The sequence below is a fragment of the Talpa europaea genome (assembly GCF_964194135.1).
Source record: "Talpa europaea genome assembly, chromosome: 1".
In the NCBI taxonomy this organism is placed as follows: domain Eukaryota; kingdom Metazoa; phylum Chordata; class Mammalia; order Eulipotyphla; family Talpidae; genus Talpa; species Talpa europaea.
The window spans coordinates 107,497,383-107,521,544 of record NC_140073.1 but is presented as its reverse complement, the minus strand read 5'-3'; the positions used below and the strand labels follow the sequence as shown (position 1 = coordinate 107,521,544).

Below are 24,162 nucleotides of genomic sequence, written 5' to 3'. Positions count from 1 at the left end.
ATCGAGGACTCAACTATTTGTGTTTTGCAAAAACAAAATTAAGTAACAGCATGTGATCATGAGAGCAAAAGAAAAATAATTTAAATAATATGGGAAAATCCATCTACCATTTTCTTAACTTACTGGGAAATTTTAAGTTTTTATCTTTGTTGCCTTTCACAGTGAGACCACTCTGTTGCATGCATGGGGAATGTAGGAATTTTCATATATACTCATTTTTTACCATACAACCTAACCTTAGAAGCTACTCTATGACATTCTATTTCATGTTGTGTTCTTCCCTCTGCTTTTGCTCATGGTGTTGCCTTAGACTGGCCTGCCCTTCTTTTCACTTACCACCTACTCATTCCTCAATGCCCAACTCAAGTATCACTTCCCCAGTGAAACTATACTTGTGTCCCTAACCAGAATTAATCATAAGTTCTGCTGTGTACACACTGCAAAACTTTACACCTCTTTTGACTACTTCTAACTGTTCACTGTGTATTAGAGCTAGCTGCTCAATGTTAGAACTGCACTGCCAGCTCCTTGGGGCAGGGGTATCATTTTCATTTTTATTTTTATATCCCTAGTGGTTAGCCCTGGGCCTAATTTATGCTTGGTAAAAAATAGAACCTCATGAGACTGTTTGACCAATAACCTATTAAAAAAAATCCATGATACAAACTCTAAATTATAATGTTCTCCTCTATGCTTACTTCAAAGTATGTTCCTCAATGGATTCTTTGTTTAATATAGTCAACTTCTATTTTAAGGAACAATAGTTAACATCTAGTTAGAGTTTAAGATTTTTGGAAGTTCTCAATTTTCATGGTCTTAGCAGAGCAGACCTATTACACAATGCTAGAATACTGATTATATAACAAAGACAATTTAGATGCATCACCAGAAACAAAAAGTAGCTATTTTCTGTTTGGTTCCTGATAAACTACCATTGTTTATTGTTTAATAATCTCTACCATCTGTCATTTAAATTTCTCACACCATCTGTCAATATTGCATGCAGAGCAAAGCTGATTCACACCTCTTCTTGGTCAGATGTAACAAGCTCTGAGTAAGTAACTGTTAGCTGACAACAATGCTTTGACTTCGACACCAACTTCTATTGTCACAGAGGGAATCCTACCTTAAGTCAATTGATCATATGAGTTTCTCATCCTGTATATAAAATAGAACTAATTTCTATTAGAATATTTTGTTTTTTTAGTTTCTATTATTGACATTTTCAAATATATACATGAAGAGAAATAAAATAGTACAAAGATGTACACCACCTCAATACACACTCATTCAAGGCTTCAACAATGACTAACTCAAGGTCAATATGTTGTTGTCTATGTCCCTTGGATTATTTTAATGCTAATCCCAACACCATACTATTTAGTCTATAAATATTTCAAACTATTTTAAAAACCTAATCACAATGCCATTGTCACACCTAACGACATTAGCAACAATTCACATTCACCTATTGGGCCCATTTTGATTCTGCTGCAGGAACGGCTCTTTCTGAACTTTTCCATCTAGACAGTTCCAAAGCCTTTTCTAGACAGCATGCATGCTGATCAACTGTTATGATGCTATTACTCAGACAAAGAAAAACAGCTCATTCCTTGAACACTGCTAAGTACTGAATTCAGGTTTTGGAAATGGGTTGCATATTATATATATATATATATATATATATTTAAATTAAGATGTATTTATGTATACAAGAACTGGGGTGTAGGCCAGAGGTGTGGGGGGTGAGAGGATTTGCCAGAGACAGAGCAGGGAGCAGAACAGGCATATCCACTGAAATACACTGCTGAGGGGAGCAGCAGGTGAGACTGGAGAGGTCTGCTCCGCCATGTGGGTAGCTACCTGGCCAGGGATCAAACAAACTCGTGCTAGAGTGGCTGCTGATAGTTCTTTACACATAAGGTAAAGCACAAGTCACGGACACACACACTGCCACATCACTGGCAGCGTCATTGGCTCAACAGCCACTCTCCTTTTCAACCTTGCCTCGGGTCACAAACATGTCATGCTGGATTTCAGCTGTACAGTTGAACAATTGGTTTTAGACACTGAAACCATTCATTTAAATATCTTACATCCCCCATTAATTTCCTATAAATATTGGAATTAAACACTCTGAAAGAGGTGGTTCTTTTTAAAAAACTAAAGGCTGTGTTTTTCAAAAGGTCACTGAACATTTTTTCCTTACACATTACAGGAAAAAGATATTTATGAGATGAAGCGTCTTTCTGTGAGCTCAATATTGAATTTTCCATTGTTGGTGCTCAGTCTCTCCTGGGAGGCTCTTAATTGAATCAGTCTTGAAAGGTTTTCATTGTGTTTTTCCTCAGACCTTCTTCTGGTTACAAACGCATTCAGAGTGAGTACAGCTCTAATGGAAGATGCTGTCATCCCATTACTCAGTCTGGTCTCTGTCACAACTGTTCATGCCTCTTAAGAGGCTGGCATTCTATTAGGTCAAGAAGAGGTCAAGGCAGACAGACACAGGAAGCAATAGTTCTTCACAGGGAACAGGAAAATAGTGATAAAGAGAAAGAGAATGGCACTAATTCCCTTAGCACAAAATCTAGACTAATGTGTCCAAGTGTAGAGTAAGAGCCACACATTCATCTGACAAGGTGAGGGGCAAGGTGACAATATAGAGCTCTGTGATGCTTCTGAGGGCAAGGCAGAGTGAAAGCCAGGAGCCTATGGGTAGGTCAAGCACTAGTAGCCGGGCGTTCAGATTACCCCCTGCCATGCCAGGGTTGTCTTCTCACATGCATCACCTCACTGGAAACTTGAAAGGAAAATGCTAGCTATCAGTAGGTATCTTTGTCTCTGACTAAATGCTGCAGCTAGATAATTTGTAATTTCTCCTGTTACATATCTTTTTCTTGACTTAATCTTGTCCTCTTCAAGAATCCTTTCCTGCCTCAGTATCTTCATCTAAATCTTGCCTGTGCCTGATAATGTTCACATTTATATATATGAACCAGCATTTTCAAATGTGCTGAAAATGGTGCTAGCTAGTGCTTTAGACTCTCAAGGCACTTTTACATGATGTGTGTATCTCATTTGATACACACAAAAACTCTGCCAAGGAAGGCTTTTTATTACATTCGCTTACAGTGGAGGTAGCAAAAGGAGGCAGAAGAGAGATAGAATCAAGTTCATTAAGAGTAAATCAGAATGAAATGAAAACTTGAACAGGATTCTTAATTCCTTGTCCAATATTATTTCCATGTTTTCTCAATTAAGAGGCCATCCTGAAAAACAATTAGCCTCCAGACTATTAGGAAAAAGCTTTTCAATATCCTTGGCCAACATGAATTCAATACATATTTTATACATACATACACTCACACATTCATATTCACTGCTTTGTCATTATTATCTGATCAACTGGGAGTAATGGATTTTGTAACTAAAAAAGTAGGTTGAAAAGGATAATCATTAAAATAATACATACATACCACAATATAGGCACATATTTATGTGTTACCTTCATTCATTAATTTTTTTTAGGGCATAGGACCAAGGATTTTCCTTTTGAATATGGGTTCTATGATTGATCTCTCTTGCATATACAAATCTAAAATGCAAAGTTCACAATTTTCCACAAGTTCTTTAAAATGGAGTGAAAACTTACAACCACTTAAGAACAGTCTGAGTACAGAAATCTTTTGCATTTTTATGCTTTTTCTCCTAGTCTTTTAAAGTTGTCTCATGTACACTTAACTCAATAGCAATTTCAAAGATACTAGCTTTTTCATTTGTACTAGATCATTTAACTTAATTTTTATCATTTCAGAAGAGGCCATTTTGTTTTTACAATTTTATGTTAATATGTTTTTTAATACTTTTTGTAATGTGTAATATAATCATACACTGGCACAAAGAGGTTTGCAGACGCTTAGGAGGCACAGATGCTAGCTCGGGCACCCCACAGAGTGGTGGGTGCATCTACAGCTGTCTGAGGCCACGGCAAGTACTGCAGAAGAATGGGAAAGGATTCCAAGGGGTGGGGAAAGGTAAGTAGAAAATGGCTAAGTATTTCTGCTTTATCTTTTCCTAAGCAGTACAGTAATTTGGTAGATAGAACATTTAGCAAGAAGACTTTCCAACTCTGACAGACTTTGGGCAGTTATTTAACTTTAATGTGGGACTCAAGTTTTCTCATTATAGAATGAAGAGAATGGGCCTCCCTGGTGGCACAGCGGTTAAGACTCAGCACTATGAAGCTAACTGCAGCCTCTGCAGCATGAATTCTATCCCTGGCCGGCCAGGGAGCAACCCACATGGCGAGGCAGACCTTTCCTGTCTCGCCCGCTCTCCCCTCAGCAGTGTATTTCAGTCAATCTGCCTGTTCTGTTCCCCACTCTGTCTCTGGTGAATCCTCTCACTTCCCACACCTCCGGCCAGTACCCCAGTTCTTGTATGCATAAATAAATAAATCTTTAAAAAAAAAAGAAAATGAAGAGAATGGACTAAGAAGTAGTGGCTAGAGCACTAGGAATGAAAAGGATTCTAGTGTCTTGCGTGGCCCAGGGGAAAATCAAGCTTTGATTGATTGGCAATGTCTGCTATGGGCAGTTCAGGGGTAGAACTCTTAAACATCTTCTTAGAATTTGATAATCACAATTTCTGTGTAATAGAAAGGGCTTTGGGTTTGCACTTGTGTTCTTGTGACCTTCAGCAAGTTCATGACTTCTTAGTCTCAAGAGAGCAAAGAAACTTCTTGGTCACCTTGCTAAATATTTTCTGTTCCTAAATGATATTCCTGGATCACCCTCCAGCCCAACCCAATTAGATGTTCCTTATATAGTTTCTAATAACCTCCTATATATCTTCCATCTTAATATTTACTGCATGGTTATAAATGACTTTATATTTTAAGGATTGGGATTATGTTGTTTTAAGAATTAAGTACAAAGTGCTTAGCACAATGCAGGCAACAGGTGCTCACTAAATGTTAATTTTTCTTTCCTTCCCAAATTTTGTAGGATTCTGGGTAACAAATTCCATGTATATAGAGACAAAATTTCTTTTTCTCCTCTGTCCTTGTAAAACATAGATATTTGAAAGATGGGTTAGAAGCAACATAGAATTAAAGTGATAAGGAGTCACTGGAGCCTTCTGGCTCCACATAAAATTTTGACAGAACATAGGACTATGACTAATTAATGGGTTCCAAAGTGTGACATGAAGCTGATTTTAGAAACAAGATGAGTATTTATTAGTTATACGTGTAGTTTACAAAATATAACTGATCCTGATTTTGAAATTTTCAATAGAAAATAAATATTTCTTTTAAAATAAATCTCTTTAAGTGAAATGAAGTGAGCATTAAAATTGTCAAGCAAGCAATAACAGTGTGTGGTTCTGGCATAAATCATAGTTCGTCAGTGGCCAAAGTTTAGGAAACAGGCAGAGCTAAAAGCATGGCAATTCAATAGCTAAAATGAAGTTTGCCCATTGCTGTAGGAGAGAAATTCTCGTTTAAGTTTTTTCAGACCTTTGTCATTTACTAAAATGAAAGGCGTATTCAAGGAAATTATTGATCCTGCTTAATTTGACATATTGTTTTAATCCTGGGCTCATGTTTTGGAGGTTTAAATTTTCCATAGTCTATTTATTATAATGCCATTTTTGGTAGGAACATCATTCAGAAATGGAATGATGACATTTCAAGGATGGCCGTATCTCCTGGTCTACAAAGGACATCATTATTTCTAGGTCTTCAGTCTCTGAACAATTTTGAGAACTGTCCTCAGGTGGGATCAATTTTGCCTCCAGAAAACATATACTATTTAGGAACATTTTTGACTGTCACACTGTGGGTATGTGTGCACTACTGGCTTCTAGTGGATCAAGGCCAGCGATTAATAATGAACAGGACAGTCTTCACAACAACAAATTATCTGGCTCAAGCATCAACACTGCTAAAGTTGAGAAAACCCTGCTTAGAGTCATGTTTATGAGTGACTTATGCATATCCTGCTGTCACACCCACAAATGAATGTTTAAAATGATTCTGATGAAGATTTTCATGACCTCATTCCAGATTTATTTTCAGAAATCAATAGAGGGGAGAAAACACCTCAGATTTTTAACACACACATACTTCTCTTTTTTATAAAATTTCTTCTCCACTTGGTTTTTGAGAATAAATTTGTTGAAAAGCACCTAAATTCCTATGGTAAAATGTCTGCCTTTGGTTCCTAGGTCAGTTCAAGTCATCAGCTAAGGTTCCCCATGTGCCTTTCACTGTCCTCAGCAAATAAAGTCCATGTTTATGAAGGAAGTTTTCTCTCCTTCAATTGTACTGCCACAGGCTGGCTGTGAGGAATGTCTATCATCCTACTCTGTATTCCAAACAAATTCCCAGCACCATATTGAGAACATTGTTGGGAGTCAACACATTCTTAACCATGTTCTACAATATCTTGGTTGATGGTAAGCTATCAAGTGGAAATCAATTTATTTCGCTTTCCCATATGTCCTTTCCTCTGGGCTCTGTCAGCTTAGAGAAAATATTTCTTGAGTGCTGTTGGTGATAAATAACTAGCACTTCATGCTCTGCACTCAGAAACCAAGGACCTGACTCTAAGACCTAGAGGACAAGGTCTAAAACAGTGTGAGTATAAATGTTTTTACGTTCTATCTAAATAGAAGATTAAGGTATCACTCTCCATCTAAATAGAAAAAAACTGATCATGGCACCCCACCCCTCAGACACTTCAGGAGGGAGCTGATTTTTTAAATTAACTTTTATAAAGCAAAAACTAAGGTGGGTATAGCAATTTAAAACATCTACCAAATCTACTGAAAGCTCAGTTGAATCAATTATGGATACTTTGATGGGGAGAGGAGGTTTGGAGGTGGTAGAGGTTTGTTAAAAGCATTAAGTGACGTTAAGTTGCATTAACATTGATTGCCTCAAAAGAGTCTGGCATGGATGGAGGTAACACTCCTCTACTGGCTGAATAATCAAAGAGCTGTACCTTTCGCTTGAGGAGGGGTGAGATGGAAAGCTCAGTACTGTCAACCTAATAACACATACTCAATAAAGCCTGGTCTATTGAGCACAATGAATGTGTTTAAATGCTTTGATTTGTGGTTGACTGATTTTTAACTCATAGGGTCTATTTTTTTTCCCTGAAGATTGTTTCACTTCATGCTAAAGGAGCTAAAATTCTACAGTGTCATTTGCTAGGATACTGATTATGTATAAGTGGGAGAGATTTTTTTTTTTTATCAACAATAAATGTCTTGCACTGTGAAAATAGCAGCTTGACTCCCACATTCATTTAGCAGCAGGAGGCATGAAATGGATTGGCCCTTTTGAATTATTCCCAAAATGTGTTCCAGATGCATAGAGATAGATCACTAAATATAAACTTAATTGCTTCTTCCTTTTGTTTTTGTCCCACTGCTAAGCAGTTTTTTAAACCAAATGTTTGATATGGGATGAGTTCTTTATCATTACTGTTCTTCAGAATAAAATTAAGTGTATAAGAAGAAAGCAAAGTGATGTATGTTCCCAAATACAATCTGATCAGATATATTGACTACTGAAATTTGTAACTGATAGCCTGCCAAATACTGCCATTATTTTGTTCTTGGAGAATTCAAATGGGCAGTAGTAAAATCCCCCCAAACCAGTAACCACAACCATTACCCGTGGTCCTTAGGGCTAACAAGATCCCCAACTAGTCAGAATCCCAAAAGAGGATTAGCACTCTTCTGTCAGACAATGTAAAATTGGTTAGAGAAAGACTTTCATCTGAACAGCAGGTTGGGCTGTCTTGAAAGACTTCAACTGCGTCTTCCCCCTGAGATTTTGAGGATTAAGCTGATGAAAGGAAAAGAACTGATATGAAAGTAAATCAATGAAAACTCACTGATTTATACCAACTGGTTATTTTCAAAGTATGCTTTTCAGTTTTGTCTCCATGGCCAGGCAAAGCATGCCTGTCTTGCATCTGGGTAAAGCTCTCTACTTCAAAGTATTTCCTCCCTCCAACCACTTCTCTACCTGCTGAGGAAAGAACAGAATCTATTAAAGCTTTTCCACTAGGAGGAAGGTGGCTGAACCCTTGAGTCCTTCTGTGATAAACAATGTGAGAACAGGGTAAAAATCAGAAAGGAAAACAAAAATAAGACCAGGAATATAAAACCTCCAAATACTGGATTCCTTCCTTCTGTCTGGTTCAGTCTAGGAATTCCTGAACTTCTTCCACCAGGTTGAATCCCACAGCCAGTCAAGAGTCCCTGACAACCCACAGACTCCCTCCACCCCCTGTGCTTATCATTAACACTGATGTTCCCCATCTTCTCAGCCCCGCTCATTTGCTTTCTTTACTCTATTTGCAGGTTACATAGACTGGCTTTAGAAAGTGGGAGAAACTTTCTCCCCTGAGTACAGAAAGTCTTCCTATTCAAAGGAACAATGCCACCAAGAAAAGACCATTTAGAATAAATTCACTTAAAATGACAAATTTCAGAGAAAACAGTGAGTAAAGGGGCCAATCAAGATTTTATTTTGAGAACTCAAGTTCAAGAAAAAGAATTTATTTTATTTTCCACTTAGTCAAATCTAAGTTATAATTGCAACTTTGTTCTAATCTTTAGAACAAATCAAAAAATGCATGAAGCATCAATTGGGAGAGCGATCTGATTTTCTTCAAAACTGAGTTGTAGCTGTAGTTGACAATTTTCAAAAAGATGCAAGGATATTTGAAGATTCCAACATTTCCCCAGGGAAAATAATCCTTTGAAATTCATATTTTTCCTTTTTGAAGTATCTGTCATATCAACATCCTTGTTGATTTTCCCTTTTCGAGTATTAAATGGTCTGCCAATGCCTCCTTTGATAATGGCTTAGCTACATGTCTGTCCAACATCATTTCATGAACTTCATGAAATCTTGCATATGGTGAATCAGGTGCAATTTCACTTTGAACTGCCTTATATTGCATTGACACCCTCTTCCATCTCACTAGACACTAACAAGAGAAAGGAATGTTTGGGATGGCTCTGATCTTTTAAGTGGTCAAGTATTACTAAATGTTTTCCTGTAATGATGAACCTTTCTTCTTTCTATAGAGTCAGTTAATGAAATCCTAGGTGACCAGGAAATTAACTTCAGTTGGTCCTTGAAGCTATTGTACATTCTTTTAGATTTAGGATTTTAAATTGTAAAACCTTTTAGCAGTAAGTAATCTGAGGCCTAGAGATACTAAGTTGTCCAAGGTCAGTGGCAGAGACCAAAGTTAGCCAAGCTCAAGTTATTCTTTAGCTCACTCTACCTAAAGATTCCCCTATGTAGAGTGGATTAAAGTAGAGAACTCTAAGAGAAAGAACAGAAATAGACATCTAAGCCTGATCATAGGGAACTCATTGTAACCCTGGGCAAGTCACTTAACTTTTCTAGGCTTCCATTTTCTTAAGGGCCTGTAAAACAGGAGACAATTATGGTTATTGGTTTGAGGACACCAGGGGAATTTTACTGCACAGAGAGAACAAGCTAATTTGAGTGGTCACAACAATATATGAACTGACTCATTGGTATTAAACGGTAAGGTCCCATTGGAAGTGATTGCAGTTCACTGATTTTTGGCTCAAAGGGCATTCAGGTTCTATTGTTGCTCTGTTTCTTACTCCCCAGGACCTCCTGCCCAAATCCCAAAGCAATTTCTCCATCTTTTCAGATATAACCAAGGTTTTCTTATCGAGAGGAAAACTGCCCATGAAATACACCTTTCTATCACATGGTACATCCTTCCAGATCAGTCTTTAATTCTCCTTTTTTTTCCCTTTACCTCATGTTTCACAAGGACGAATTTCCCACTCTCAGGAAGCCCACCTGCCTGTTACTCATCTGGGACGCTGCCTGCTCAGTTATTTTCTGTTCCTTCACCATCACTGGCATCATCAGTCTCTTCCTTAACACTGGACTCAAGGAATCAAGGTGCCTGAGCAGTCTCGCACTGGACCACTGGGTACTTATTCCCTTCATCTCTCTGAAAAAACAGCGCTCTCTGTGAATTCATGGATACCTCACAAATGCCTACAAGAACTTTTTTCTTCTGTTTCTAAAATAAAGCACAGATAATAAATATTCTGTAAAAATCTTGTTCTGATAGTCTATTGAATATAAAGATCATTTTATTTCCTTCCTTCTGTGTTCTGCAAACTTTTAAAGTAAAGTTCAAAGAGAAGGTCTGAGAAACTTTCATAACGTTAATGACATTAGGTACAAGACAAGATGAACTATTAGATGTGTTTGTTTCAATCCAGATTCTTGGACATTTCTATCTCCCTCCACCATCACCATGTATCACCTTACTTTCAAGTTTTTCTTATAAGCATCCAAAGTTTTCATTATTGCTGGGAGAATTCAATATAAATCCATTCAATATTCCCCCCTGTGCTGGAACTGAGTTGCTTATACCTTAGAAAAAAATAACTTTATATGTTACCCTTCTACTACAAGGTATTTACTGGGTAAAAATGATGACTCTGATAACTAACATACCTTGCAGTCAATCCATTTTCTCCATTCTCCAAAAGAAAAGTCCATCATTTTTTACTGCCAAGAACTTCTCAGACATAGAAATGGTAAGGAGCAGCAAGCTGCCAATGCACATTTGAACAGGGTAGGGGTGTTAATTTAAAGAAGGAAAACTAATCTCTCTTCTCTCTTTGCTTAAAGGACACAGTGTGGATCTGTTCTCAAATGGTTTGGAAATCTACCAGCTCTTTTTCAAGGTTCTCAAGATACTGACCTAGGGAAGTCTATTCAGAGAGAAGTCAGAAATGATGATGTGCATGTTTTAGACATGTGTGTAGTATCAAGACTCTCCAGGTTCAAAAAAGTGCCAGCAAAATACAATTTTAAAGACCCTGCTAGATTTTCATATAGATGCAATGGAATTGCCCTATCTGAGATCTTAAAGCAATTATGGTCAATTTATGTGTAGCATACATATGACTTTTATCCTTTTTATTCCATTTGCAGTAGGCAGCAAGAGTCTCACCACTTTCGCTTTTGATTTTTAAAAAGGGAAGCCCCATCAACTCATGGAAAACAGTTGGTGTGATATTTAGTTGATGTGGATAAGAGTAATCAAAGTGTCACTATATTTTACATATATATACAATATGTTCACTTAAGATAAATATATTTATATCTACATATATTTGTATATAACACAAATAAGATATTTGTATGATAAATATATAAAAGTACATATATAAAGACATATCTATAAAACATCTGCATCTATCATACACAGAATGGAGCACCACTTTATTTCACTTCTTTTATTATGAGAAAAATATAGGCCAAAAGATAAAAATAAGCAACAATCCTAGCTGGGTATACAGTTATTTTCAGAATAAGGCAAACTTTCATGAACCTCCCTAAGTCCTTGAAGGATATGTAGAAATCAAGTTAAAAAGAAAAAGAGCATAGTCACAAGTAAGAGTGTCTAGTGAAGCATTCAAAGTTCAGTCCCTTTCTCTTAGTGCCTTAAAGAGCTTGTTCCAGCAGATGGGTAGGGGAAGTTAACAGTATGAAAATCAGAATATGTATGCTCAAAAGAAAAAGGAAATTAAATAAACATTACTTTGGCTTTCAGAATTATGTCCTGGGTTTTGGGAGAAAGAAAAGAACTAAAACCCTGTTACATTGAAATAAGAGATCAAACTACCTGCCTGGGAAGAACACCTTTATGAAAGCACATTCAAATTAAGATCTAGGTTAAATCAGAGAGCTACCATTAGAAAGGGAGATTTACAGTGGCCAGGTATTATACCTGGTGCAGGGCAGACAAAGGGGAATAAGGTAAGGGCCCACCCTGGCTAGCATTCACTCTGGACTGTGGAGAAGTGACAAGAAATGAGTGATTATCAAACAATGTCACCAAAACAGCACCTCAGGAAATGCCACAGGCTTGCTACTGAGAGCAGGGGACTCAAACATCTGAATGTTTTTCAGTTTTGTTTTGTTTTTTTAATTGAGGTAACATTGGTTTATCTTGTTGTATTTTGGAAGTATAGGGTTGTCCCCCAACCCCGGTGATGTTACCACAGTGCTCCCACCATCAAAGCACCCACAGTCCACCATCCTGGTCCATTGTGCTCCGTTTTGAATGGGGCAAGGGTGACACAATTTGATATAAATGCAATTAGATGGTTAGGAAGGAGAAAAGGGGGTCAAGCTCCATGAATAATTCATTACCGAGAGAGACATTCAAACTCTTGTTTCTTTGGTACTTTCGTCACAGCAGCTTTAACCTATTTTGTGAAACACCTGACATATTGATGGAAAACTTTATAGACTTAATGTATAGGAAAGGGTTTGATCCTTTTAAACAAAGTGCTGACTTTGCAAATTGTGCTCCTAATGTAATGCAATATTCTGGGAATGGGTGGTAATTTAAGGGATTTGGACACCAAGAAAAATTTCTTCAGTGCTTTACATAGCTCCTGAATTGACCAAATAGAATGAGTTCACATGGTACTTCAATAATAACTTAAAGTACTCATTGCTTTATCACAATGTGCCCCCTTCAGTAGCAGACAAGAGATAAAATATCCTCACATGTCCATTGTGTAACAACAAAGACAATTTGATGGATTAAAATCTTGATTAATGGCAATACTCTAGAGGTTCATTTAATAGTAACCACAAGATTTTCCTGTTTTTTTTTCCTTTTGTTCACTTATCTTTATTCAAAATGCATAATGAAAGTTACTGAAAAATATGTTACTATTAGTGGATGGTTCATAATCTTGTACTGATTCAAGTTAACACTGTTAACAAACCACTGAAAAATGGAAGGTATTCAAAATCATTTCTTCGAACAAGTTTTAATAAATATTTCAATGAATTCTGCCCATGACATTTCTTCATAGCACTGAATATATAACTCAAAGGTCACAATACATTGTATTAACAACCAATAAATCAAATTAAATATTTATTTTCTGACAAGTCTATTTAAGGCACAGGTTGGGAGTGTTCAGGATACAAAGCAACTAAGACACCAATATCTATGAAAATTAGGTGTGGGTTTATGTACTGTTCATTCAACAAAAAGACTTAAGACACTTACTTTGGGTGTTGCAAGCTGCTGTAAGTGATGCAGGATTTGTTATGAAGCTAAAGTTGAGTACCTACCCTGCTGCTGATGTAAGCTGAAGAAGGAGCTCCTGATGGTGACTGGGGAACAATTGCAAAGGGTCCTCAGGCAGAATTAAAAATGTTTAAGGGTAGTGTTCTGTGTGTTCTTGTTCACTTTCTTGGACAATCCCATAGAAGGAGAAAAGATGCCCGATTTTTTTCTATATCTCCTTCTCTTGGAAGCTGTTCCTTTTCTATGCTACCCCGGATCCTCTGCACAAATGCCTCTCTCTTCTTCACAAACCAGGCGCATGCACCACACATCCTGACCACCCCCTCCACCTCTAAGCCCATCACCAGATGCCTCCTCACCATTTGCCTTCTCATTGTATCGGTTTTATGATTTTCCTTATATATATTTAACTCCTGTATTTCCAACAATCTGGCACTGAGTGCTCTAATTAGGCTCTTCTGTTCTATTACTGCTATAAAGAAAGGACAAGGTATTTATTAAACAACTGCATGATTCTGTTTCTATAAATGCTGTCTGCACAAAATGATAGAGACTGGAAGGCCCCTTCTTGTGAAAGCTATGGCATCACAGCCATCTTTGTCTTTCACTGGCCTAGCGAAAAGATGCATGTGGGCTGCACCGTCTCAGTTGTGATTGTGCCAAACTCCATGGGAAATTCTAAAATTTCATTTGTTCGTTTAATAAATATTTATTGATGGTTTTTTAGTGCTGGATGTTCCTGGGCTCATGACCTAATCAATATCTATGTACCCAACATTCACATTGTGCCTGACACACAGCAGGCTCAGTGGAGTGCATGAAATAGATCTATAAAGAATAAATGGTTTCTTGTCTATGAGGAATTTGCAAAGTGTGTGCTTGCTTGCCCTAAAGACATAAAAAGTTAATGATAATACATAATAAGACACGTCCCCACAAGGAATAGGATGACTCTAGGGATACCATGCTCCTGTCTCCTTGGCAATACTGCCCTCACAGAGGTGACAGCCAGCGGCATAAGGTCACAGGCAGGGTGCCTTCCTTGAATTGTGCCAGGGAGCCCTGCACACTGGGATTCTGCAGGTTTCTACAGGGTTTCTGAGATGACGTAGGTACTGGGTTCACATTGGGAAGCAGGCAATGGTTAGGCGCAAGCTGGACCAAGGTTGAGCTCAGGACTGTCTAGAAGGGACCTAGTGTGGACAGGGTGGCAAATCAGCAGAAGAGACCCAGGGCCCACAGCCAGCGCTGAAGGAAAGGACTATGCGTCTGGCATAAGGCTGCACTTAACAATAATGTAAGCAAATGGAAACAGTGCTGCTGGTTCTTCATCTGTTATAGTATCTGAGTATCACTCTCAAGAAGTGAGATCCTTGGTCGTATACAGAATTTTCAAATCTCTGGCTCTGGCATTTGACTTTATTACAATGCTCAGGTATTTTAAAAAACATGAAATGGCTGGGCTGAATTTTTTTCCATAGATGATATGTAAACAGATTTTATAAAACTTTGAAGAAATAATGTTTATTTTTTTCTGCTTTCCTGACAAAGGATTCTCTGCAGTGATTAGGAGAGAGGAAACACGTAAGGCATTTATTGTGTTGAAAGCATTACTAGGAGACTGTCTTTTTTTGTTGACTCAAGTCACAAAAGGAAAAGTCTCCTACTTAATGACAAGCATATTCTGTCCCTTCATCTGCACATACAATACTAAGAATATCTGCATGTTTTTTGCCTATGCCAGATAATACTTCTAAAGAAAATCCAAAGATTAAATACATTTAATATTTCACCATTGCTTTCACCATTCACTATTGCTTTATTTTTATTCATCAAGCTAATTCATAATGGCCTAGCTCAGGAGTTGGTAAGTTATTCTATAAAAGAATATTTACCAAACAGTAAATATTTTAGGCTTTGTAGAACATATACTTCCTATCACAAGTATTCGACCATAACATTGTAGCAGAAAACAGTCAAAGACAATATGTAAACAGATGGCCATGGTTGTATTCTAAAAACACTTCATTTATTAAAAAATGGGCAATGGGTTTATCTGTTCTATAGCTCTGAGTTGGTTAACTCCTGGTCTAGACCTCCAATCTTGAAATTATGTCAAAATTGTTACGGTCCTATGAGAAGAGACAGAACATCTCAATCCATATTATTTCTATCCAACTCCACCCCACCTTATGAAGGTATTAAGTGATACTAACACATGTAAATATTACTATAAACATACCAAAATATTTAAAAACCAAAGGATTTTAGGTTTTTACCCTTATCTTTGGAATACATTTAATACAGAAGAGCACCACGGAAAACTTCACAGAAAATGTCAAGAGACTATAGAGGAAAAAAAACAGCTTCTCCAAATTTATGAATTCTGAGACTAATCTGATAAGATATTCAGAAAAAGCCACACTACTCTGGTAAAATATGTTTTGAAAAAGAAATCAGAGATGATATTCCCCCATGAATCTGGATAGATTTCAAATCTTATAGAAAATGGCAAAAGAACGGGCCAGGCTTCTCAGTAATATTTCTTTCTTTTTCTGTTTTAATTGCAGAGACCCCCAGAGAGTACAAATCAGTACATAAAAACCCACTTTGGTAGGGTAGAGACAAACAGAAAGTCAGATTCTGAGAAGTCACATGCTTTGTCTGAATGGCTGCAGATCACCGAAGGTAACATTCGGCTCTGCCATTCCAGCAGACGCTTGGTGCGATGTGAAAGGAGATGTGGAAAGTCACCATTATGTGAGAAGGTTCTGGCAATCATAGTAGGCCCATTCTTGGCTGCATAATCAGTCACTGGTGAATCTGTGCTTTGTGATAAACACGTGCATTGTGTGAAGTTCTATCTGTAGCTCAGGATAGGTATGGTCACTTAGGATTTGGGGGAATTAGGTAACCTAGTGAACATTCATATTACCTGGACACTGAGCTCCAAGACCAGAAGTGACTAAAACCAGCAATTTTGAATCTTAGGATGATTAGAGAGAACATTTAAAATTTTATTTCAAAGGTATCTATAGTTATGGTTCTTTAATCTAGGCTAGCTGGAGGTTATAAACTGTAATAAAACTTGCTGATCATTTGGCCAGAAAGGGAATTTTCATCTTTAATAGTAGTAGTATATATTTTAAATGTTTAATATTTAGAAATGCTTTTACAGTTATAGAGCACTGCGACAAATGAAATTTCATTTGATCCTTAAATTTTCCTGGTAAGGTAGGGGAGTAATTATTATTAGTCTTATTTTTCTGAGGATGCAGAAGCAGAGAAATTATAACCTGGTCTTCCCACACAGTGAAGGGGAGAACCTGACTCAGAGCAAGTGGACCTGCATCCTGCCACTTACCATTCCATGGCTGAGAGACGAAAATCCTTAAAAGACAGTCTTGACTGGGGCAGAGGGATAGGGAAAATAATTTGAAAATGCTTTTTGTTAATGTAACAACCAAAGCTGTTATCTCCTCAACAGTGTTATGGCCTAATCTTCAGAGAAGAAAGTACTGTGCTGCACAAAAAACAAAACAAAACAAAAAACAACTAGAACTTAGTAAGCACTTACTGAATTGAACTGATTTCTGGAAACTGGTTAAATCACTAACTAAATCAATGATTTTGCTGCTTAATAAGGGAGAAACCATATCTATCTACTTCACAATGAGTTAAGGAGATCAACTAAGAATACAGATGTGAGATCATTTAAAATGAAAGATTACCTAATTCACTGTACAAATATTTATTGAACAGTTATTGTGAATGAGGCTTTGTGATCAATGCTATAATATGTTTGAGCATGATCTATTTTATGCCCATGGAAACAACAGCCACATAAAATATGGGAAATTGCCAAGAACTTCAGGGATTCTACACAAATGCAGTTTAGGAAAGACAGATACAGATCAATAAGAGCAGTAATAGCTTACAACGATGGATGGGTTTACTCTCAAAAGAGGATCAAATCATTGACTGTTAGAAGCAGTGTAATGGCTAAAACATAGGGGCTTTTGAGTTGAAGGGAAGTAACAGATGCAATTTTCTAAATATTTAAATGCAAGGGGAAAATATCTGAGCTGCTGACTTTTTCTGAATGATGGCCAATTAGAGATGAATCATGCACTTGGGGAACCCATGATTACTTGTTTGACTGGTAATAGTAATGCAACACTGGTATTATTGGACCTTTTGAATACTGAGTGTGACCCCAAATTTTTCAAAGTATGTAACAAAGACTTTACTAAATTCTGCCCTGACTATATATAACACCATCTGGAATAGGTAAGCATGTATTTAGAGGAGGTATTAATATGAAATGCTACTGTATTAACAGGGAAATTTACCTTAATACACTTTTTTTGGATAAGAAAATAAAAGAATATTCATTTGATAAGAGAATAATTAAATTATATAAGAATATAGATTCAAAACAGATTCTGTAACTCAAATCCTGAACCATCTGCTACATATTCTATTATTTCATAAGCTAATAAAGCAGTGAAGCTATTGACAACATAAACCTATCTATGTGTTTACTTAGTTTTTAGTGAACAGTTAAGTAATTATGGCAAAAGAGTGCTATAACCAAATAGGAAATGAAGCCAATTATCTTTACTTTCATGGTCATCTATAAAGTCACAGTGCCAGAGTTCCATATATTAGTAAAATGTAAGAAGACAATTCTTCTACAAAGATTACTATCATATAATTGGAGGAAACCCATAACACTATTAACAAAATTACTTCAGAACCATTATGTGATATAATCATAGCAGTATTAATTCAAAATAGGACTGTATTACTAACATAATAATAGACCTACACTTCGCAGAACTGATATAATATTCACAGATAATTTGAAAATTCAGACTCAGAAGTAAAGAAGACAGCATGAAAGCCAGAAACAGGTGATTGAAGGCATGTGTAATTTTATCTTGACAATAACAGGTAAGAGGGGGTGCAAGAGTTTTTCTTTGTTTGCTTTTTTCTTTGTTTGCTTTTTAAATATTTGCTGGCTGTAATACAAAATCAGACATTGTTTATAGCTCCAGAATTAAAACTGGCATGAAAGGGCAGAATATACTGGGAGGGAAATTGGTGACAACCATGAAGTGGACTTTCTAATAATTTCTCCTCCTGGAATAGGGAGGGTCTGTCTTTAGAGGCACAGGATTTTCTTCTACTGAAATCATCCACACAATGGTTGAATTATTTGACAGTAAGATCTTTTCTCAAATTAGATTTACCTCTCTCTCAACCCTGGACTAGGAACAACAAAAGGCAAGGCAAAGGATTCTGTTGGTGGATTGTGTACAGTGGGAGGATAACCAAAATTAGTTGCTAATTTCATTATCCTCCCTTCAAAATAGATTGGCTGTTTAACAGGATCAAGGGCAGGACAGCGTGAATAAAAAGCTGCATTTCTGCATTAACTCAGGTCCTGAGAGGAGTGAGGCCCAGTGTTGACAGAGCGGCTGTGTAGGGAAACTGCAGAGGATATTGATGCCACTGGGAAGGAACCATGTGGAGAGATCTGTTCCTGTGACCTCTGTGTGGGGGGCATCCGAGATATTCTCTGAGCAGAAATAATCACCATTTCACTACATAGCACTCTAGCCTGGAGAGAAGGGAAAAGGACTGTGAAAATGTTTCTCTAGTTCCTGATTTATAGATAAGATAGAGGGTACCCAGAAAGAATGGATAAATCAACACAGGGCAGGCTAGGGATAAAGACAGCATGATTCTATGAGGTAGAAAAGAATCAGTCAATAAAAAGTAGTCAATGAGGAATATGACGAAGTGTTTGTTCCACTGGAGTTATGTGATAATGTGATGATTATGAAGACAACTGTCATTCACAACATGGTGTGGGAACAATGGATATCTACAGGCTTAAGTATGAAGTTGGGTTCCTACTTTCCACCATGTAAAATCAATACACAAAAAATGATCTGATAATAGATCAAATTATATAGACCTACATATGAGGACTAAAACTACAAAACTCTGGGAAGAAAACAGCAGTAAATCTTCATGACCTTGGCTTTGACAATGGTTTCTTAGAGATGACACCAAAAACACAATGACCAAAGGAAAAAAATAGATAAATTTGACTATATCAAAATTAAAATTTTTTTTGTTCTTCAAAGCACACCATCAATAAAGTGGGGAAAAAGCCCTTGGAATGGGAGAAAATATTTGCAAGTTATAGATATAGGATAAGGGACTTGGATCAGATCTGTGATTACATATAACAAACCTTTACCACAATAAAATAAAACAATTTAAAATGGGCAAAGGATAGTATGCAATAAAGAAATGAAAATATCAAGATTTCTTAATATTGATTTATGTTTAAAAGATATAATGAATTGGGGATATTCAGAGTTAGATAAAACATGTTATTTAAATGAATGTCATCTGCTCTTTTTTACATTTTAAGGTGGCAAATAGGAAATGTTAAATTACTCTGAAGCCTGTGTTAAAATTTTATTGGACACTGCTGCTCTAGAAGGATAAGATATAGCCAAAAGAGAAGTCTAGAGGGGCAGTACATGGTTCTGAAAAGGCCCTGACCTGTGTATGCTGCCTTTATGAAGCATGGGCTGAACACACAACAGAGAATGAGTCAAGTGTTACTAAACTTACAAACTGCACTGTGATGGCGTAGGTGGGGGTACCACTATGGTTAGGAGGAACCTGTATGGTATTGCGGATGATTGCAAAGTAAAAGAAGTAGAGGGTACAGGGAATATTTTATTTCTTCTTGCAGCTGAAGAACAAGTCTTTAAAGGAGAAAAAAGTCTATGATATTCTTGCTAGAACTGAAGCCCAGTTACTTCCAACGCCTTCCCTCCAATAACCAGTGACTATTTCACACATACATATGCTATTTAGTATAATGCTATATTTAACTGACAGAGTTCCATGGTACACTCAACCAAATTATTTAATAATGATCATCCACTTATATCATTTGTCTTTAATAAATGTTCAGAACACAATTTATAATCTCTAGATGCCCCTGAAAGTTATAAACCTGGAATGTGAAGGGACTTATAGGGATTCAGCTGCAAGAATCCCATGGAGACTCTATAGGTAATTGAATTTCAGCACCCATCTCAGCACTAATTACATAGTAAATACCTCATAAACACTAAGTACATTTCTCAAATGGTAGTATGCTGGAAGGTAAAAGTCAAACAAAATGATAAAGGCAAAGACTAGAAAGTTTATGGCAGCAAGGTCACTGTCTTGCTGACAAATTCATGAATACTCAAAACAGATAGGGATGAGGACTTAGAAATGAAGAGCAGGAGCCAACAAAAGTGCCCTAAAAAGTCACACCCAACAGTCCTCACATTTTTTTTTTCACGCTGCCTCTACATGTGCAGAGAGAATGTCTTATACAACAAAGTAAATCTTGACTTCCATAAGACCTTTGACAGTCTTTTATTTCACCTTGGAAAAAAAAAAAGCCACCATGTAGGAATAGCAGCATGATGACAGAGTAGTTACAACACAGTAACAAGTAGGAAAACCATAAATTGAGCTCAACCTAAAGAAAATTTTCAGTTGTATACTGGGAGATCCTCTGGGTCAACTTTTAATTCAGTGAGTCAGGGAAAGCATGAAAGGTATATTTGCAAGAAGCAAAAAGGTGGAGGGATAGGAATAGCATTAAATGTAGTTCGAAGACCCTAATTGGGCTAGGATATGTGAAAATAGCATGATGGACTCTAACAGGAATAAAGTAGGTATAAGTAATTAGTTATAAATATAAACCATAACTAGAAACAAAACCACATAAAAATGAATTAAATTTAGGATAAGGGAGCTCCAGTCTGGTTTAGCAGCATGATGTGGTTAAAAAGCCTATACAATGGCAGGCTGCAATAGAAAATGCAGGGGAAAAAAGAGGGGGGAAATGCAGTTCTAAATAAAACTTATTTTTAGTTCTCTTATATTTTGTACCAGCTAGTCCACATTTGGAACATCATGACAAGAGGAATTCTGAGAAACAAACAAAGGAGAAAAACAAGAAGGAATAATTGAAGGGATTAAAAATGCCTTCTGAAAAAGAAAAAAAACTATAGATGATTATTAGAACTCTTCATGCTCTTAAAAGAGTTTTCAATCAGAAGTGGTAAGGGACACTTAATCTGTTTTCCAGAAAGTACTTTTTTAGGGAGGGGTGAGAGTCACAGATCTTGAGACTCTATTAAGGCCATGGGTTCTCTCCCATGGGGGAAAATAAAACATACACATGTTCACATATAGTTTCAAGGGGTTCTAAACCAGATCAAGAATCCGTATAAGTTTTAAGGACCCAAGATTTTGTTTCATCTAAGAAATTATTCCTCTTTCAATTTCTAAAGCAATACTCCTGATCAGGGAAATTGACAGAATTCCTATTTTGGGCAGAGGGGATAGGAAAGTACTTTGGAGACATAACTTGTAGAATTTCGGCCAATTCTAGGATTCCCTAATCCAAACAGAATTTTTGAATAATTTCACAGTAATAAGGTAAATATTTAAAGTATTTAAATACTTTAAATTACTTGTTATTGTCAACTATACCACAGTTTTTAATTAACACTATTGATGCCCATTACACTGCAGCAACTGAAACAGGGTTAAAAAAAAAATAGAAGTCATCCAGGTACTAACACAACTAACTTACTAGATATATTTTGAAGAGGATTTTACTCAATAGATGCACAACTACAAAGGCAGGAGGTATACAAATTATTTCTTGTGTTACAAAATAATAAAACATTTCTCTCCACAAGATGTTTACACTGGGCTGCAATAAGGGGCACCATAGACAAAGCCTTTCCACATCTGACAATATTAGCTATTGTTTTATATTTGGTTACAAGGGTTTTGCTTAGCAGTTAAGTTTATTTCATCACTCCACAGCATTCCCATTAGTTATCTTACAGCAGCACTATATAATTTCTAAATCCTGGGGCCTATGTTCTAGGTAACTCTTTGCTATGTAAGCTTGAAGAGCCTTTCCACATTAGCTAGAGAGAAAAGATTTTAATTTTACCCTTAAAGGAAATGAAGCAAATCAAAAAACTTGAGACTAATGCTTATTTCTTTAAATCCCAGGCTCTCAGAAATCCTAAATAGGAAAAGCTTTCTATTATTCTTATGAGAAATGTTTCCTGGATTTTGCTTGAATCTCTTCTATTTAAATTCTTACTACTAGGTTCTGATAATTATCTTGAAAGAGCTCCAATTCTGCAATAATTTACGGACACATTATATTCAAAATTACTTCAATGTCTCCTACCTACAATCATAAACTATAATGAGGTTTTATAAATGTGTGTTACCAACACACAGAGCTGCTGCTTGGAAATGATTTTTCATAACAAGCATCCAAAAGGGCTTTGAGTTTCAAGAGAAGATGTGTATATGTATGTAGGTCTGTTTGTGTATGTTATTACTTTGTTTTCAGAACCTGGGTGATAGATGTTACATGCTAAAAAGTACCAACTTTATTAGTGTTATTTTTCTTTTGGGGCTCAAAAACAAGGTATTATTGGGTTCCTTCGTTTTTCAGCTTTTACCAATTTCTATTGCTTTAATTCCCCATTTCAATCAGTTTCTCAAGATAAAAAAAAATCTGCCAACAATAGCAGACTGTAAGTGAAATGGAGGGCTTGGTTTCTTTTTCTTAGTTTAAGTAATAGCCTTCCAGAAAAAAATTAATGACAGTGGCCCTATTTTTTATAGAAAGAATTATCAAATCCAATCAACATCTGTTATATCTTTACCGTAGCTCAACTGAAGAAATGTCATTAAGGGGCATAGAGAATTTTAGGGGTTGGTTTTGAGTTATACCATTTATCTATATAAGCTGTAAATACAATTGATGAGGAAAATTACATAGAACAAGCACTTCTCAAATGTTAGCATGTAGCAGAATCACCAGAAAGGTTTATGAAAACAGACTGCCAGCTCTATCCAGACCATGTGACACAGCATGTCTGGGCAGAGCCCTCTAAGTTGGATTTCTGACAAGTTCCCATGTGATGCTGTCACTGATGCCAATCTAGGGGCAACCCTTTGAGAATCCTGATGTAGAAGGATCCCTGATATAGAACTAGTTGCAACACCATATTTTTTTCTTAACTCTAGCTCCATGGTTAAGATTCCTTTATTTTTTTTTTAAAGATTTTATTTATTTATACAAGAACTGGGGTACAGGTCAGAGGTGAGGGAGGGTGAGAGGATTCACCAGAGACAGAGCGGGGAGCAGAACAGGCAGATGGACTGAAGATACTGCTGAGGGGAGCAGCAGGCAAGGCAGGAGAGGTCTGCCAGGCCATGTGGGTTTCTCCCCAGCTGGCCAGGAATCGAACCTGCGCTACAGAGACTGCGGACAGCTTCACAGCTCTGTGCTCAACCCACCGCGCCACTGGGAAGGCCCCGTGGTTAAGATTCTTGAGTCATACTCTAAACTGGAGCCTAATACAACTTCAGAACCTACATAAGCCACATCCTTTCTCTAATAGCCTTGGGAAATATTAATAAAGAGTGCAACTCTCTTCTGGACGAAGAAATCAAGCTGTTTCTTCTCCTCCCGCTTCCTTTAAACTTCTAAGTATTTAAAGTTTAAACGAAATTCAAAAGGAAGATGTTTAAATAAAGCCCATTTGGGAGGGCTGGCTTGATGGCATACTCACCAGAGAGGAAATATACCCAGTCGTGTGGTGATAAAAACCATGGCAAACATAACAAAGAGAAGATCACACATTTTCTGAAACTTGGCGTAATTTGCCATTTTGGCAGCCTATGAAGGAAGGAATGTGACATATTAGACATATTAATTTAAACTAATAAATGAAAAACTCCTTTCAATATGCATGAGTCTCCTACAAGATATAACTTACCAGATGCATAAAATTGCCAGCTACTTTGCAACGTCATGCATCATGCATCAATATTTACAAATTACCCATAAGTAGAGTAAAATGCAGCATGAGCCACA

General features: G+C 36.8%; 1 protein-coding gene across 2 annotated transcripts in view; it reads right to left on the bottom strand.

Moving 5' to 3' along the window:
• CERS6 (ceramide synthase 6) overlaps window positions 1-24,162 on the bottom strand; it is a 258,769-nt gene that overhangs the window by 19,333 nt on the left and 215,274 nt on the right. For both annotated transcript variants that reach the window (XM_084251563.1, XM_084251564.1), the window contains exon 8: window positions 23,858-23,964. In XM_084251563.1, the coding sequence (XP_084107689.1) occupies window positions 23,858-23,964 (107 nt within the window). The remainder of the gene's footprint in view (window positions 1-23,857; window positions 23,965-24,162) is intronic.